At 32.5% G+C, this 18,821-nt stretch overlaps 1 protein-coding gene across 7 annotated transcripts in view; it reads left to right on the forward strand.

Moving 5' to 3' along the window:
- VSTM2A (V-set and transmembrane domain containing 2A) overlaps positions 1–17,495 on the forward strand; it is a 44,896-nt gene extending 27,401 nt beyond the window's left edge. The window contains exons 5-6 of one of the 7 annotated variants that reach the window (XR_011167509.1): positions 11,584–11,698; positions 16,886–17,495. Coding sequence is in view for 5 of the 7 variants with exons in the window: in XM_069083724.1 (XP_068939825.1) it covers positions 8,471–8,559 (89 nt within the window). In the remaining 2 variants the exon portion in view is untranslated. Of the gene's footprint in view, positions 1–8,077; positions 8,174–8,215; positions 8,642–11,583 lie in introns of those variants that run through there. The other 6 variants (XR_011167510.1, XM_069083725.1, XM_069083724.1 and 3 more) reach the window with 6 other exon arrangements.
- The last annotated feature ends 1,326 nt before the right edge of the window (positions 17,496–18,821 follow it).

Raw genomic sequence — 18,821 nt, forward strand, 5'->3', positions numbered from 1 at the left:
ATACATACACACACATACATGTGCACATATACATATATGCATGCATATAGATTGATACAGATATATATATATACATATGTTCCTTGCAAAACTAAATTAGCTATGTAGATGTCAGATATATTAATACCTTTAGAGCAAAATAATCAGTACCTTAAACATATAAAACTAAATAAACATATCTGAGTATTTAAATGAAGAAAATTAAAATTTATTTTAAAACATTTCAATAAATTATATAAGAAATAGTCAGTTCATACAATCTTCAAGCTAGTGTAATTGAATGTACTAAGTTTGAAGTCAGAAGACCAGGTTTTTAATTTCAATTCTTCTACATCCTAGTGTGTAATCTTGAACAAGTTTTTTTCCCCCCATTTTGGGGCTTCAGATTCCTCCTCTGTGAAAGAAGGGTTTTGTGGCAGTTAATCTGTAATTTCCATTCTAGCTTTAAACAATGTGCAAAGTAATTATAGGTCTTGTACTTAGAGTAGTTTTACATAAATATGACAATCTAAACCAAGTCCCCCAAATTTTATTCTAGCTTTGAAAGATATATATATATATATATATATTTTTAAATATACAACTTGAAGAAACTAGCAATTTCACTCTTGACTGTCCTTTGATGTACTATCATCAAAAGGTCCTAGAAAAGGCTGTTACTTTATGGTGTTTTATTTTAGTTAGAAGGCCAGATGAATTAAATTCAACAAGAGACATTTATTAAGAGCCTACCAAGTTCCCAGAACCAGGCTAGTCATTGGATATGCAAAGACATACAAAAGATAGCAACTGCCCTCAAAGACTAACCGTATGTTCTAAAAAGCTGATACAACACATTACACAAAGTTTAGTACAATGGTGATCCAGAGAGAGGGAGAACCAAAGGAATGAATGTATTTGGGAAGGATGCACAAAGGAGATAGCAAGTGGTGTGAAGTTTAGAGAAAACAAGGGAAGTGAGAGTGTGAGATGATGAAAGAGGGTATTTTAAGAATATTGTGTGCTAATATATGTAGATATGAAAGGGACTGTCAAATTCAGGAGAAAAGAGGTACTTCAGTTTGAATGGAACATAGAGATGTGGATAAATATTGTATGAAATAAGGCTGAATGATAGGTGAGAATAAAATACTGATGAACTGAAAGTGTCTGTCCTAGCAAGGTGGTATTTTATCCTGTACTGTTGTTAGTAGGGAGTCAAAGGTGTTCTTTTGTTTGTTTGTTTGGTTTTTTTTTTTTGGAGATGAGTTATATAATCATATCTGTGCCTTAAGAATTTTTTTTTGAAACTGGAGTATGACTTGGAAAAAGGAGAGTCTGGAAGATCAGTTAGGAAAATATGACAATTATATGGGTGAGAAGTGATGAGAGTATAAATTAATGTGGTAGATGTGTGGATGGTGATAAGAGCTGCAACACTCTGGAGTGTAATCCAACTCAAATTAAATATAATTGGGGAATATTTACCAAAATAAGCAATAATACAATAATATAATGTTAATAGGTGTCTTTCTAAGTCAATATGTAACCCACAGGAATCCTTATGTATAATGACCCTGTTAGTATTTGAGTTTAACACCAAAGTTCAAGTTGAGTCCTTTCATTGTATAGCAGAGGAAAATGAGACCCAGGAAATGTAGGGATTTGTCCAGTCATTTAGGTAGCAAGTGGTAGATCCAGGCTTAAATGAAGAACCTTGGATTCTATAGCCATTGTTCCTTCCACTTAAAAACTAGTCCTGGGGCGGCCAGGTAGCACAGCAAGTAAGAGCACCGGCTCCAGTGTTGAGAAGACCTGGAGATCGAATCCCGGGCTCGGACACTTAGCACCCACCCAGAAACACCTGGCCGTGTAACCTTGAGCAAGTTACTTAACCCCGATTGCTTAAAAAAAAAAAAAAACTAGTCCTTCACATAGTTCCCATGAATTTAGGAGTACATACACGTAGACTGTGAGAGGAAGATGGACTTAATCAAACTAGCACCTTTTCATGGACCAGAAAACAACAACAACAAAAAACAAAGGGTTAATGAAATAACATCCAACATAATGCTCCACATTCTATTTTACATACATAATACATATTAATAATGAAAATGTCCCTAATAATACATGTTGTTATGTACATTATACTCATCATTATAAGATGGTACACTTTAAAAACAAAACAAAACAGAACCAAAATACTAGTAACTGTTTCAAGATTCCACAAGTCTATGGCTATTGTAATTTAGAATGTAACTTTTATGTTCCTAATGTAGTTTTTAGTTGGCTTTGGTGGTGAAAACAATAGTACTAGAATGCAGTATATGTATGTGTGTTTGTGGAGAGAGAGAGAGAGAGACAGAGAGTCAGAGAGACAGAGACAGAGAAAGAGAGACTCTAATTCTAGAGCATTTTGTCAGTGGCTTTGGACAAAACACTGAATCTCTCATACTGTTTTATTTTTCATCTGCATAATGGAATTAATGGCATTTTCTTGATTACTTAATAGAATTATTGTGAAACTGAAATGACAGAATAGGTATTGTAAAAATTGGGAGCATTCTAAAATCAATGTAAGGTTTAAAATTAATAAAATGATTATCAACCATGACCATCATGGCTGAAAATCAAAGGTTGTCTCTTCACCTATATTAGATGATGAACTAGATGAATTAGATGACCTTTCTAGTCCGTTCCTCTAAATCTTTTAATGATAGCTTTTGTTTTGGCATCATATGGATATGAAATTCACATTTCTGCCAATGGGCTACAGGATTCCACTGTAATGTGAATGATAACATTTGATAGTTCAGCCTGGGTATATCCACTGCTTTGAAAAAAATACTATTATGTGCTGCTTATGTGGAAATTACCTTCTTAAATAACATGCTCATTTGTCATTTCAGTACACTCCCATAGGATTTTAAATTGCAAACTTTCCTAATGCATTAGATTTACTAAAAACAAGAGTTATCAAGAGGGTCACATGATGAAGCAGATAAAGAGATGGCTTCACAGACAGGAATAACTTGACTTCAAGTCCTGACTCCAAAACAGATGAGTTTTGACCCAGGCAAATTTCTTAAACTACAAAAGTAAAAGGCAGAATGGACCCATCTGCAATTCTTAGAGTAAATTCCTCACTAGGAGCTTCCTTCCCCCAGTGAAATCATAAGTCCAATACAACGTTTGGGTCAGGTGTGTGTGGGAGAAAGTAAATATTTGTAATAGCTGATATCTATATAGCTCTTGTGTGTGAGGTGGATAGATGTAGACATTCATTTATAACACCCTGGGAAGCAAACTCCCTCCGCCAATGTGGATGATGCATTTGTTTATAACTTATAGTCTTAGAGAGCTACTTGGGACATTAAGAGAATAAAGGACACACCAGAATTATGTGGGCAGAATGTTTCAGAGGCATAGGTTCCTGAAGTTTGGCTCTTGATGCTAAAGCTAGCTCTACCCACTATGCCATTTAAAATGCTTTACATGCATTATTTCACTTAATCTTCAATGTAGTCCTATGAGTTACCAATGCTAAGAGGTAGAATAATTGGCCCCAGAGCTTAGTTAAATCAGTGTTAGTGTTGATATTCAATCTCATCTCTCTTGACCCCAAATCCAATACTCTTTCCACTAAAACTTGCTGGTGAAACTAATTAATAAATAAACAACAGCAACAAAAATAAATCCACAGTTCAATCAAGGAAAATCTTCTCAGAAAGGCTATTCTTTTTAAAATGAGTGATAATGTATTGTATTAAGCCTAGATTGAATGGCAAATGCCTCCTCTTCAAAATACTCAGGGATTTGTGAATGCAACTTTCAGCCTTGTGTCCTCAATTTGAAAGGCAAGAAAATGATGAAATTCCAAAGGATTTTGATGAGTGAAAAACAGATGGTAGTTGCAATTTAGACCAGACAAGTATGCAGAGAAATTTAAATGAATTATTTAGAAGCAAACAACCCAGCTAAGAGATAGATGCCAAAATATATCAGAAGCATTTTAATAGATTCGTTGGACTCTCTGTGTATGATATATAAAAATAATGTGTACGTATGTGTGTATACATATAAAAGCACACTCATTTATGTGTATATACTTAATAGATACATGCATATATGCCGATGACATATGCAAATTAGATACTTTTTCATATATAGATATTCATATATCCTAAGAGTTTTATTATTTGTTCTGATTCCATGTCCAAAATTTTCAAGAAAAGTTAAAGCTTTAAGGGACCATATAATTAATAACATATAATCCTTTCCTTTTATAGGTAAGGAGAATGAGGCCTGTGGAAATAAAATAACTTTTCCAAGGTCATACAGGAAGCAAAACACAGAAGTAGCATTAGAAACTGATTTTTTTGATAAGAGATCAAGTGAAATAAACTATACCATGCTATCTTTTCCTGAAATACCTTTGTTCAGAATGTAAACATATCTTTAGGAGCTATTTGTTTTTAGCACAATAGGAAGAATTTTCCATAAAAGTTGGGTTATTGACTATATTACTTTGTATACTGGCATTAAAAGAAAAACTACTGTAAAACACATACACACACATGCGCAGAAACATCATCATGTTTTCCTAACATTTATTTTTAAATTTGGAACATATTACAAGATTAGAGATTGACAAAGATAGAGGAAGAAAAATCATGCCACAATTTCTTTGTAAAGAATTTGTGATGAAATTGACATTTTTCTGGGAAAGTGGCAAAGAAAAAAAATGAGAAATTGAGCTTTGCAATCTTGACTTTTATTTTGGACATTTTTTTCTCATGTATGATTTCTTCATATATAAAAGTGATTCAGAATATTTTATATTCAAGAACATGTAACTCTTTGATCAAAATTCTAAAATGTGCTTTTCCATCATTGCCATACTTATCCAATGACAGGTAGTTTTGAGTCTTCAAACACAAACTGGGCAAATTAGTTTCTTTAGACAAAAATGCATTTTCAAAACATGATTGTAACCTGCTTTTTGGTCTTGCTATGGTTAGTTTTCCCCATATAAGTGAGTCTAATGTGTTTTTTTTTTTATTTTCACCACTGAAATTTACCTGAACACTTTACTCTTATTTTTCATCATCACACTTTTTTTTTAAACACACTCTTTCTTCTAGCCAGTAAAAACAAACAAAAAATTACTAGGTTTCACAGAATTGCTTTAATTCCTTATAGGTGGAAACAGGAATTATATATAATTATAAGGAATTACACATAATTCCTTATAGGTGGAAACGTGAAGTATACTGCAAATAGCCAATAGCTAAGCTTTAGTTTCAAAGCCACTTGGGAAATTATTTTCATCTTCAATGATAATAACAGTTTTTTCTGTGGCTCCTAGAAGCAGCTGCAGAGGCTACTATTTACAAAACTCTTTGTATATAATATGAATTAAGGAAAGCTTGGTGATGAAACATTCATACACTCTATGATAAGAATAACATTTTTACATTAGGATATTATATTGCCATTACTTATTTTTCAGTCATGTACAACTCTTCATTATCCATTTGGAGTTTTCTTGGCAAAGCTACTGGAGTGATTTCCCATTTCCTTCTTCAATTCATTTTATAGATGAAGAAATTTAGGCAAAAAAGATTAAGTGACTTTTCCAGGGTCATACAGCTCATTAGCATCTGAGACTGGATTTGAACTAAGAAAGATGAACCTTTCTGACGGTAGGCCCAGCACTCGCTCTACTTCACCATCTAGCTACCACTTTATTGAAACAGATAGTTAGTATTCATAATACATGCTATGAAAAAACTCGAATACATCTAAGACCTATGTGGTATTATGGTCAGCTAAGTGACTCTGTAGATAGAGCCCCATTCCTGGAGTCAGGAAGAGAGTTTAAATTCAGCCTCAGCCCCTTACTAGCTTTTTGATCCTGGGCAAATTGTTTAACTCATTTGCTTCAGTTTCCTCATCTGTAAAATGGGAATGATAATTGAACCTATTTCCCAGGGTTCCTACGAGAATCAAATAAGATAACTATAAAGCACTTAGCATAGTGCCTGGAACACTTTCTAAATTCTTTTATTATAATTAGCATCATTATCAATTATTAAGACAAAATCTTCAATATTAGCATTATGAGATATATCTTCCCTATCTGCTCAAAACAAACACATACACACACAAGGAAGTGAATCTGACATGAAAATGCAAAAAGTCTTTCTGAGAATTGGAGATAACATGGACATAAGTCCAAATCCTGCTGTTTTTAAAAAATAAAAGGATAGATTGTCTCATTATCACCACATATCCTTACACCACAGACTGGAAATAATTTGATTTGATAAAGAAAGAATATTCTAAGAATTATATGTGTCTGGCAAGGAAGTATTATTGTTAAAAAGTAAATACCACTGAGAAGAGCTTAATGCTTCCCTGCATGCTTGAAGAGGGATTTAGATTTTTTTTTACTAGATTCATAATCCTTTTCTTTGTTTCATTCTGACATCCCAGCACTTTTATAGTTGCATTTGTCCACACTTGATCTCATTTATTTGGCCTCTGCTTTAACTTGCACATATTGGATATGGTATTGTAGAAAATGTTGTGGCATAAATGATGCTATTTTAGTATCCCATGGAGAGCAATGCTGCTGCTGAACCATTCCCGGTGAAGAATTTTGTGTCAGGAAGTGGCTATATGGAAAGGCTCGTGCACTCTACATGGTGATTCAGACAATATGAATCCTCAGTGATTTCTGGGAGAAAAGGAAATGACATCAGAGGGAAAACTGCTACTTAGAAAAAAATTCCATGAGGGTCAATTGTTTTACCTGCTTTCTTTTTTTCTTAACATCAGTGCCTCCCTAAGCATAATAATAATAATGATGATGATAATGATTAATAATAATAATAATAACAAAACTAAAACCAGAAGACAAAAACAAAATATCAATGCCCCTAATGCCATCACCAATTCAACTAGCCTTATATGGGAGGAACATTTCTATCCAAAAATATCTTTGGTTAGAAACAATTATCTTCATTTGTCAATCATGTAGTTTTTATATTTGGGGAAACTGAGATGTGTTTTTTATGCAGGTTGCAAGTATATTCTTTAAACAATCTTCAGAGGAATGGCTCCTGTCCAGCTATAGCTTTGACTCCTCTCACTCATGACAACCAATACAGAACCAAAATCAGACATTTTCTTAACCTTCTGTCATGATCACTCTCATAGCACCCCATTATTTATTGTTTCTGGCTGGATATAGTGTGCCTATTATAATAAATGTATTTCATATAAACACAAAATGGGAAATTTAATTGCACTTTTTTCAACTGCACATACAAAAAAGAGAAATCAAAAATAACCCATTATTTGGAGAGTTCAGGATATTAATTTAATAAAAGATCAATTTTCAATTCAATCTAATTCAATAGATATTTACTTAATTGCCTGCTAGATGCATGGCACATGTATAAGGTATTGGAGCTACAAAGGAAAAAAAAACATATCTCATGAATACATTAAAGTTACATTTAAAAAAATCACATTACCTCAGGGTGCACATGTAGGCACAATTTCCTATGTGGCCTGTATGAATCTGCAAAACACTAAAAGTAGCTGAAAATTTCAAGCAAAACCAAAAAGAAGATTGAAAAAATAAGAATCCATACCCAAATGACTTCCAGAAAAGACATATCTGATATGTCCTTAATTCTTAATATCTTGCTAATGATTATAGTTTAGTGCATGATTCATGGGCCTGAAGTGGATTTTCATCATATTCATGACTACATGTACAAAGTACAGTCCCCCATTTTCCACTGAAAAAGCTCATTGGCTCAATGAAAATTACTATTTCATAGGTTCAGCAGGGCCATTCTTGTAATCCCTGATTCAAAGAAGTAAAATTATTTAGGGAAACCCACTGCTGATATAAATTCAAACTGAGCTAAAAAGTCCCTAGCACACACTCTCTCGAGCAATACGGAGTCCATGGCTCTCAGCTTGCTTTATGTCTTAGTTTGTGCTAGTTAAAAGAGGGATGCATTTGGGAGTTGCCTTTATTGAAATCACTAAGTGACTGCAGGGCTGATTCCTCTAGGTGCACTGTGAGGGGAAAGGTTCTTGCATCTAGCCCTCGTTGTATGCTGAACATGGGATTACATTGCTTGAAAACAGACAAAACAAACAAGACAGCCTTCATGGGACTGAAATACTTTGTATGTGTTGTTATTTGCAGTGCATGCCAAGACATTCATGAGCACCAGAGCTGGAGAGCTAATTAAGTATATATATGTATGTGTTTAAAACAGCCTTATAAGGAGCATTGGAAATCTGCAAGATGAGCGAATATCTTATAACTTCTTCCGCAGGTGCGAGGATAGCTACAAGCCATGGACTTTCTGTCCTGCTTCTTGTTTGTGGCTTTGTGAAGGGTGCTTTGCTTTAATCTAAAGTGCTGACTTTTTTCCAATATCACTTTCTCTTCTTAAAGCAAAGAGCAAATCGCCTGTAAAATCTTCGGAGCGGACAGCAAAGTTGACCCTAAACTCCAACCACCACTCTGCACCCAATGTACTCTAATTCTCTACACAAGGAGCACCTTCTTCAGGAAGTTAAAAAAAATAAAACAAAAAATAAAAAACAAAAAGTTAAAAAAAAAGAAGAGGATTGCCCACGTTTTATTAATAATATTTTCTTTGGCAGACCACTGAGCTTTTAGTTCAAGAGGACTGGTGTGAAGCGATAGGACATTTTGTAACAAGACTTGTTTTCCTTTTCTTTCGGCAAGTAGAAGCACTGTATCATTGACTGCTCAGGGGTTGGCCTGTAAGTCATCAGTATAATAATTGTTCGCTGCGGATATCCTTGATTTCCACTAGGTAATACCATTTCTCCACTGGAGGCAGAGACCAATAAATAAATAAATTACTACAACATAATCTTCAAATATCATTCAAAACCTGCCTTTTGGGGGAGGAATAAAAATATTGACATGGCAAGCCCATGTATACAAGAACATGAACTTAAGGCAGAAAAAAAAGAAAAAGAAAAACATATGGACAAGAATGGAGTGGTTTTTTTCTGTATTATTTTTTTATATTTTTCTTCTCTTGTGTTGGGGTTCTTTTTCATTTCTTTCTCTCTCTCTCCTTTTTTTTGGTTTCTATTCCTTGTTCAATGGTGGCAAGTGCTGACTAAGGCCAATCCCTGTTAACTGCGTGGAGGTTTCTATAAATACATTTTTTGAGTGTTCTCTATTTCATTGTGTTTTACCTAATTTTGCAATTCTTGTATATGCAAAACTGACATAAATTCTGTAAATTGCTTACAGTACATGTGATATAACTTCAAAGTAGGCATAATATGATCCTCATGCAAGCCAATTTTTAATATAATATATATCTATATCTATATGTCGTGCCACCAACAAACATCTTTATTTCCTTTTCTGATGAAGCATACTATTTTAATTTGTAAACTCAGTATTGTGGGGATTTCGTAATACATGAATTCACTTCCACTGGTTTGACACTTGCAGATGTCTGCTAATTTCTGTAAAATGCACATTAAAATTTGTAATGGTCTCTGAAAAATGAACTATTTCAGTTGTGTGTATAATGTGTTGGAGTTTAATATGTGCCCTTTTATGTTGGTTTTTGGGTTGGAGGGACTTTTTTCCAGGAGAATGTAAACATTTTTTGTTATAATGATTATACATAGAGAGGAAAGGAGGAAATGAAATGTTTCCTCCAAGAAGATTTGCTTGTAATGTGAGCATGGGGTAGGGGATTTGATCACATTGATTTCTGAAGTTCACTGAGAATTTTGCCTTCTATGACTGAAATAATTTGTTCTTCTTTCATCCTCTCTGGATCTCCATAGCACCATTGTCCAGTCATATGCTGTTAACTGAATTTCTGTCTCTAAATTACAATTTGGTTATTGTATGGAAATAATATACACAAGATAAATCAAAATAACTGATGAAAGGTAGAGGGTCCATCTTTCTTTGATGAAGTGAAAATGTTTGAGTATCCTACTTCTCATTTTCCTTCTTAATTTTTTTTTCTTCAGTATCTAGTTTCTTTCTTGGAAAAGAAAGATTGGTATGACTGTAATTGTGTATATGTAAGCTCTACTACAATATCTGTCAAGAAAGAGATAATATGAAAGATTGGAACTTTCCTTCCATATTGCTCCCTCAATTTTTCTTTCCCTGTGAAGAGGGAAGACCATTAATGACCACTTCCTGCTCTTGGTCTCAGGACCTGAACTGAAGTTTTAAAATTACTGTATGTTTCATGGTTTACAGGTAATGCACTGACTGGTTCTGTTACTGGATACTGAACAATGCAATATGGTTCAATGCTTTCAATGTATTTGTCTGAGAAATGATGTCTTGTGCCATTCATTTCTTCTCTTTTAACTGCTTGATTTGTTTAGTTCTCTGATCTTGTAGAGTGTAATTAGAAAAGCTAAGGAAACAGAGATTTTTATTTACGCTAGTACAGAAAAGTGCAATGGTATTTTTTAGGAAGCTTTATTTATCAGAAATATATTTTCCTTTAAAATTACATTTACAAAAATCATGTAAGGTGAGAAGAAAATGTGTTTTTAACCAAATCAAACAGGACCAAAGCCTCTGCTGAATGCTCACCTCAGCCTCCCTTTGAGATTAATGAATAAGCCCAGCAATGTAGAATTGGGCTCAGCCACTCAATATTAATGAATTGGTGGTGGGTGGGAGGAAATACACTAACCCTAAAACTAAAAGCAATTTAGAAATTCAATCCCTGAGATTAGTCCAAACTAAAGAATTACCATAGGCTTCTAATTTTCCTAACTGCCGTTACTTTTTTTTTTCAATGTGAAGGGATGCTTTCTAGTCAGAAAGGACTTAGTAATATAAATAACTATGTCCTGGCCTAGATCTAGTGAAATCAACTCTACTTACTGACTTACTGAGGGTCTTTTTTTTCCTGAAAGATCATTTGCACATCATATAGTGGCCCCAACCTTTAAAAATCAATTAAGTATCTTAAGCATTGTAATAGAAACTGGAATTGGTTAAGGAGGCCTTCAGATATTTTATGCCTCATATTGTGTCCTTCTGGGACTAGGACTTTGTATGTAACCATGATTATGGCAATACAAATAAAGACTGGAAAAACATTGCTATCTGAATTTCTCAACATTGGGTTCAAAGGTCATGTGTTGGCTTCAATAAAAGGAAATTATGACAATTTGAAAAAATATTCTCCCCTAAGCTTGATTTATATACTTTTTTTATTTTCTATTCTTTATTGTGTACCTACTCCCTGCCTACTTCCAAAAGGTTTCAAGGGGGCTTCTAATTTAATCTTATAACAACAGTTTAAAGATGCAACATTTCATAAATATGCATATTATGTCTACTTATTCAGATACATACACTCCTCAGTCTTTAAGAAGTGCAATAACCCCTTCCCCAAACCAATTATTTACCTTGTGGTTAATATCCTGGGAGTGAACCTCTCATCACTCAATGAACTTGGTTTTCAAATGGCCAACGTTTAGTCCATTAATAGGTGCATGTATAAAGGGGTTGTTTTTTTTTTCCTTCAGTTTTCTAGGACTCACCAGAGATTGTGATCTACTTTCATGGGCTTTGAGAACTTGGAGTACCTTTCATGACATGATGAAGCATTGATATAGAGCTTGACTGGAGGATAATGAAAAAGTAAGGGTAAAAATAAAATGAAGTACCCCTAAAATCATATGAGCTTATTATTACAATTTTGTGAGCCTGAATTTTGCCATAAAGTCTTGATTGTTAAAGCAAAAAGGGGAAAATAGTATAATCTTTAAAAAGCAAATATACAAATCTAACTGGAGAGATTGGTTTTTTTTCTTGGTATTGTATGCAAATAAAGATAGATTAATGGGGCCTCCACTTATTTGAAGGACATTGGATCACTGGGTTGGCAATACTTCAGTTTTAAAGAAAGATGTGGAAAGCATTATGATGGGTCATTCTTTTATCTTTGCAGGATAAGTACATAATATTAAATCATCCTAACTCGGTAAAGGCATTTCATAATAAAAAGAGCTAAGGTTAGATCTTCTACATTATTTATTTTCTCATGGTATGCCCACTTTAGGTTGTTCAATATTTCTCAAGATACCACAGAAACTAGATTATTTTATCCTCTGCTTTAGTTCTTCCATTAAACAAACTTCTTTGCTTGAAAGTGAATATAAATTACTCAACCAAACAGCAAAAATTTCTCTAATTTAATGCTTCTAAACCAAGGACTAGCCCAAGACAGTTTTTGGAGTTTTCAATTACTTTTTGGAGGGAAAAGAAGAGCAAATATAGAAATACTGAAACAGAAAATATGTTTTTTAAACTGATATAACATGTACTCAACCATGTTTAAACCACAACTCTTGGAATACCAATTTAACAACACTTTAAAATAATAGACATCCCAGGAAACCATCTTTTTGTTGCATATACGATTTAATACAGCTTTCAATGGACCTCCTTATAAGAAAATAAGTCAAGAAGACATTAGAATAATTAAAGTTTTCCCTAGCTATTCCTTAATTGTGCTCAAAACTTGAAAAAGAAAGTGACAGAGGATTGTAATAGCTTTCAGTCTGGAAAATTATACTTAATTCATTATATACTCCCCCCTCTCTCAAAAAAAGCTCATGTTAAATTATTTTTTATTTTTATTGATGGTAATATCATCCTTCCAGTCATGAAGTTTAACTTCTACTATTTCCCTACTTATCTGCTTACTCTACTTTTCCTCACCCCACATATCTAATCAGTTGCCAAGTCTTCTGGACTTAAACTCTATGACATCTAGTTTTGGCTTATTCTGTCAGAGCACAGGGCCATCTTTCTATAGATTTCCATAACATCTTCCAAATTAATTTTAATTCCTTCCATCTTCATCTTGCCCATCCTCCACATAGTGATAAAAATTATATTCCCAAGGAAAATGTCTGACCATATTTCCACTCCCCTCCTTACAAATATCTCCAATACCTCAATATTTATTCTGGATTTAATATGAACTTTTCTGAATAGCATTTAAGGTTCCTTAGTAATTGACTTGAGTCTATTTTTCTAGGCATTTTACAATTTACTGTTCTTATGTTCTTAGCATTCCATCTAGTTATTCCATCTACTTACTTCTGCCCAAACATGGCAATATATCTCTTGCCTCCAAGGATTGTACACGATATACATTTTGTTCTTTTTTTTTTTCATGGAAAGCATTCATCCCTCATGTCCTCATCTCAGAATTCCCAGATTCCATCAAGTCTCAGCTCAAATGCCACTTTCTGTATGAAGTCCTTTCTAATTCCTCATTAGGAGTTAATGTCCCTCCATCCACATTTTACTTGGCATGAACTTGGTATCTAAATAGATATTTATGTGGCTCGTCCACATAAAGAGAAGTAAAATCCTAGGTGGCAGGGACTTTGGTTTTCTTTCTGTATTCTCAGTGACCAGGACAGTGCCTTATATATACTTGTTAATAAATGTTTTCTGAAAAGCTAATAAAAGTTTCAGAGAGCAGAAGAAAAGAGGATCCAACACATTGTTTTCAACAACTACTGTATGTTTAAATTTTTGTTACACTACATTATGAATTATTACAAATAACTATTTTACAAATGTAAACATATTAATATAGACATTAAAAATGTAAGTAATATATTCATGAAATAGCCTTTTCCAAATATAAAACCAACAAATAAATGTATATTTGCTAGAGGAAAACAATGGAACTGAAAAGAAAAATGTCATTTACCCTTTATATATATGAAATATTTCATATATTATAAAACTATTCTCTACAGCTCAATACTGAAAATTTCCCCAAGAATTTAATTTTGAACTTACTTTTTTACTAGTTTTTTAATTTTAAGAATTAAATGAACATAGAAGGAGAAAAAAATCATATACAGATTACTATGTCCCAGGCATTATGTTATTTTCTTTTATAAATATTCTCTCATTTGATCCTCACAACAACTCTGTGACATAACTGTTATTATTAACATCCTATTTTACAGTGAAAGAAACTGAGGCAAACAGATTAAGTGACTTGTCAAGGGTCACATAGATAGTGTCAGAGGCCATATTTGAAATCCTCTTCCTAAATCTAGACACAACTTTATCTGTTGCACCACTAACTGCTTCAAAATGAAATTATTTTTCTTTCCCCTATTTTTTGATATTAAGAATTTAATGAAAAGCTTTTTGTTTATTTTTTGGTACAAATTAAAACACCTAGTACTGCAAAAAGTATGTCTCATTTCTGCATATCCCCACCACCCAGTGCGCAAAAACCAAAACCAAAACTGCAAATATCTTTCTATCTACACTTGAAATTGAACTGGGTTTTTTTTTTCAAACTCTATTTATTCATTAATGTTCTTTTCAAATATCTTTTTTTTTTACCTCAGATAGATAGAAATTCATAAAATTTGTTTATGGATGATATATATATATATATTATCTTTTAGGCCATCTGTAGGATAATCTAGGAAAATAACATGTTTTCACAATCTAAACCTTTAATCAAGCTTGTAAGCATATGTTCAATGTCATTATACTGGTTGGATATATTTAATAAATATATTGCTATCCCATGGCTGACCTTAATGTTATAGAATACTTAATTTAAAAAAAATAAGCAAGTAAAAGCCATAGTTAAATATATATGAGGGAATTATGATATAGTGAAAATAATATGTTTCTGGGTTCAAATCTTGACTAGGAATTTAGTAGCTTGTAACCTTAGAAAGACAATTCCTTTTTCTTTGTTTTTTTTTTTTTTATAAATTATGTTGAACTAATCGATCCCTAAGATCTTTTCAAGCTCCAAGTTCAATGATATTTTATGGAGAAGTAATGCCACATAGAAAAAAAATTGTGCAAATATTAAAGTAATTACTATTCTAAAACTGTTACATTTAGCAAAATGCCATAGGGGGGAAATCTATATATTTATATAATGTAAAATTATTTTTATAAAAATAATAGAAAGTGGAAGGTTGACTAGGAACAAAGCAAATTTGATATTTTCAATATTTTCACTTTTATTCAAGAGAAAAGCTAGTAGGCATAGATGTTAGTTACTTTATGATATAATGGCATTCATATATATTTTCATTTCATGACTTAAATAGACCAACTAATTTCAAGGCGTATTTGTGTGACCTTACAAGTCTAGAGTGTGGCAAATGTCAACATTAGTTCATTAGTTAACCAGTAGTTATTTTTATATCACCTAAATATATGGTTATTGGTATACCTCCTCCAAATCCCACATTCATTCATACTCATTAAAAATGCAGCAACCATGTACTTATAAAGTACTGAAATTAATATCTACACATTTCAAGTGATAATTACAGAACTCATCTTTATCAGCCTCATTTAGTCATAAAGGTCTTTTTTTGTTTGCTTTCACAAGAGAAAGGCAGATATGTATATTTATTTTTTAAATTTTATATCATAGGGAACAAAAGAAAAGGGAAAGAAGGAATTCAGAAGAAAGAAATCATTATGTTGTGAGAATCCTCCCTTTTGGTGACAAATACCTCAAAAATTAACTAAATTGTTTTCAAATGACAGACACATCTACAGTCCATAGGGTGGTAATTGACACCCTCCTAGATTGATAGGATTGACAGAACTTGTACATCATTTATGTTTCATTTAAAATTCAAGGGATTAAATGTTCATTACAAAGATAGGAAGAGGAATAATGATATAAAACTTTACTGCAGGATTAGTCAAATTAATATATCAAAATAAAGTAGATTATTCTATTTTTATGGGAAAATTTCTTTTGTGGAATAGACATCTGCATTATATAAATTAACTAATTTGCAACAGTAGCACAGAGTTCTGTAGAGTATTTTACCAAATGGTAGCACTGTGGATTTAGGTCAATATTTTACTCCCAATAAATATTAATCACATTCTGACTCATCGTCAAACTAAGAGCATTATTTCAAACCTCATTCAAAATGTTTGCATGCCCCTATGAATGTTTACATTGCTTGGTATGCATATGGATAACCATCAAAGGATTTAGAGCAAACATCTTGTGGCTTAGAGAACAAGGTGATGTTGTTTGAATGCCAAGATTACTTGTGAATTTTAACTTTTGTTTACAGAGCTAAAGGAATTAAGATCCAAGAATGGAATCACATTTTATGTAATATAGATTGGTAAAGGTTAATTAGCCTCACAATCATTGTTAAACATGACTAAGTTGGAAAGAAAATATTTAAGTTGTACTTTCCAAATTATTTCAGTCACTAGCCTCTTTTTATTTTTGAAACATTTTACTTTCTTTTTCTAATGCACTGAAAGTTAGACTAGCTAACTTGCTACTCTCTCTGAAGGGCATTTGCTGTTCTAACCATTAAATAATTTGGCACCCATGTATTAAATGCTCTGTTTCCGGACTTATGTTTTTGGAATATCAAGCTACCTTCCAGAATTAGCTCCAGTACCCTCTCCTATACACTTTTATGAAAACTTATTGTTAGTACACCCTCAAATAACTTTGTATATGTGTGTATAATATGTATGTATATATCTGTGCCCTTGCCCTTGAGGGCAAGAATTTCCTTATTGTGGTTTTTTTTTATGCCCAGAATGTATAGCAAAATACCTTATAAAATTTTGCTGAATCATCAATACGTTTAACTCAATTCCCCAAAAGTTTATTAAATAGCTGTTATTTGTCAAGCATAGTGCTAGTTAATGGAATTAAAAAGACCAAAAATTAAATAATAACAATAATAGCATAGTCTCCAAACTCAAAGAGCCTGTACTCAAAAATCTAGTATTGAGATAATACATATAAGACATTTCTCCCTTCAGCAGTTTTAAAAGTCTACAGAGAGGAGACAACTGAGTCACCAAGAAGAAGACAAGGATTTAAATCAACAAAGATAAATTGAGACAACATGACCAATGCCTACATTATCTATCTTTTATTCTCCTTAAATTTGTAATGTACAATGATTGTATTGGCACTCTTGCTTTTCCATAGCAGAGATGTTATTTTTTTGATAAATATTTGTCTTCTCCTGTGCATCCACCTGGCCTTGTAAGCACTCTTATATGTCTATCAATTATAAAATCTTTTTTTACAGATAAATATATTATTAACAATATGATAATTTACAAATTCTTCATTTGATATTAATGAATCAATAGAATTGGAATTGCTGACTATTGAAGGAATAAGATATAATCTGGTCTTTGGAACAAACAGAATTTTGTCAGATAATTGCCTGTAAACATGTTTCTTTGCATGGTATTGCTGAGCTTGATCTACTGTAATCTGAGTTATGGTTAACCCAGATATGGATACTCATACCTTATTCTTAAATGCATTTCTTGGTCATTTAGAATTTATTCTTTTTTATTATATGTGATTTAATGCAAAATGTTGTAGAAAGAATAATAAATTTGGAATCTGAAGACTTATATAGGAAATTTGAATTTGCTATTTACTTGCTCTTTGACCCTAAATAAAGTCACCCTAGTTCTCTGACTCCCATTTTCCTAATCTGTAAAACAAGAGGATTTTTGTTTTTAAGTCATGTTTGACTCTTGATGATGCCATTTTAGGGCTTTCTTGGTGGAGATACTGAAGTGATTTGACTATTCCTTCTCCAACTCTTTTAATAGATGAGGAAACTGAGGCAAAGAGGATTTAGTGACTTTTCCAGGGTTACACAGTTAGAAAGGATCTGAGGTCAAATTTGAACTGAAGTCTTCCTGATTCCAGGTCCAGCACTCTATCCATTGCATCACCTAGCTGCTTGAAATAAGAGGGCTACATACAATTATTCTTCCAGTGCAGGATAAATCCTTTAAGTTTTTTGGCCAAATTTGTGATCTGTAAGTTGAAGGATTGCCACTTTCAAAAGAATAATATCATTGAATCCTAGAGGTTGCCTGTAGTCTCTTTATGTAACCACTTCCATTATCCTTTCTTGTTAGATATTGTCCTCGCAACAATTAAAACAATAGATGACTATATTTGTTGTATTATTATCCTGTTCATGAGATTCCTAATAATCAGACATCCAATAACTCCTTATTTAATCCCTACTTTCCATCAACAGAGTTAAATGTTTCCAATGAGCCTTAATCAGAGAATGAACTGCATCTTCTCTTGGAGATACAGTTTAAAAGGGAAAAAAAAGTCTCTGAAGTATGACTGGTTTCTCTCTTCAATTTTCCTGGTACAAAACTTATATGGTTCTGAAATGTATTTAATTTGTATTTCTTCCTTTCCATATAGAAAGGTGAGTAAGTTTTACCTTAAAAAGAATTTAGCTTCATTTCATTTTGGGTTAGAGTAAAATATGCATACTCAAAACCAAATTTATGTCAAGAAATTACCCAATTAAACATTATAAATGGCAATGTCAATAAGAATTTGAGATTGAGAATTGCTACAGTAAAACCTGAAATGGAGCTATTAATCTGCCTGAACATAAGTAATAGCTGACCTAACTTTGAAAAGTCCATAGTTCTTGCAAAGCCAATTCTGTTACTGTGACTTCAATTCATTTTCTTTTGTAAAACATCAATATTGATAATGAACTGACATGATAAAATTTATTTTTTTTGCATGAGAGAATACATGGATTACTTATTTGTATAGTGTAGGCTTTCATTTTCTTCTTGAAGAATATTTTCCATTTGGTTCAAACGCAATTTCTAAAAAAATATATTTTCCCCAAAGCAACAACCAAAAAATACACTAAATATATCTTTCCATGAAAATGCAAATATTTAA

The sequence above is a fragment of the Petaurus breviceps genome, unplaced genomic scaffold, assembly GCF_028583685.1.
Source record: "Petaurus breviceps papuanus isolate PSGF00001 unplaced genomic scaffold, PetGlider_PUasm1.0 174, whole genome shotgun sequence".
In the NCBI taxonomy this organism is placed as follows: domain Eukaryota; kingdom Metazoa; phylum Chordata; class Mammalia; order Diprotodontia; family Petauridae; genus Petaurus; species Petaurus breviceps.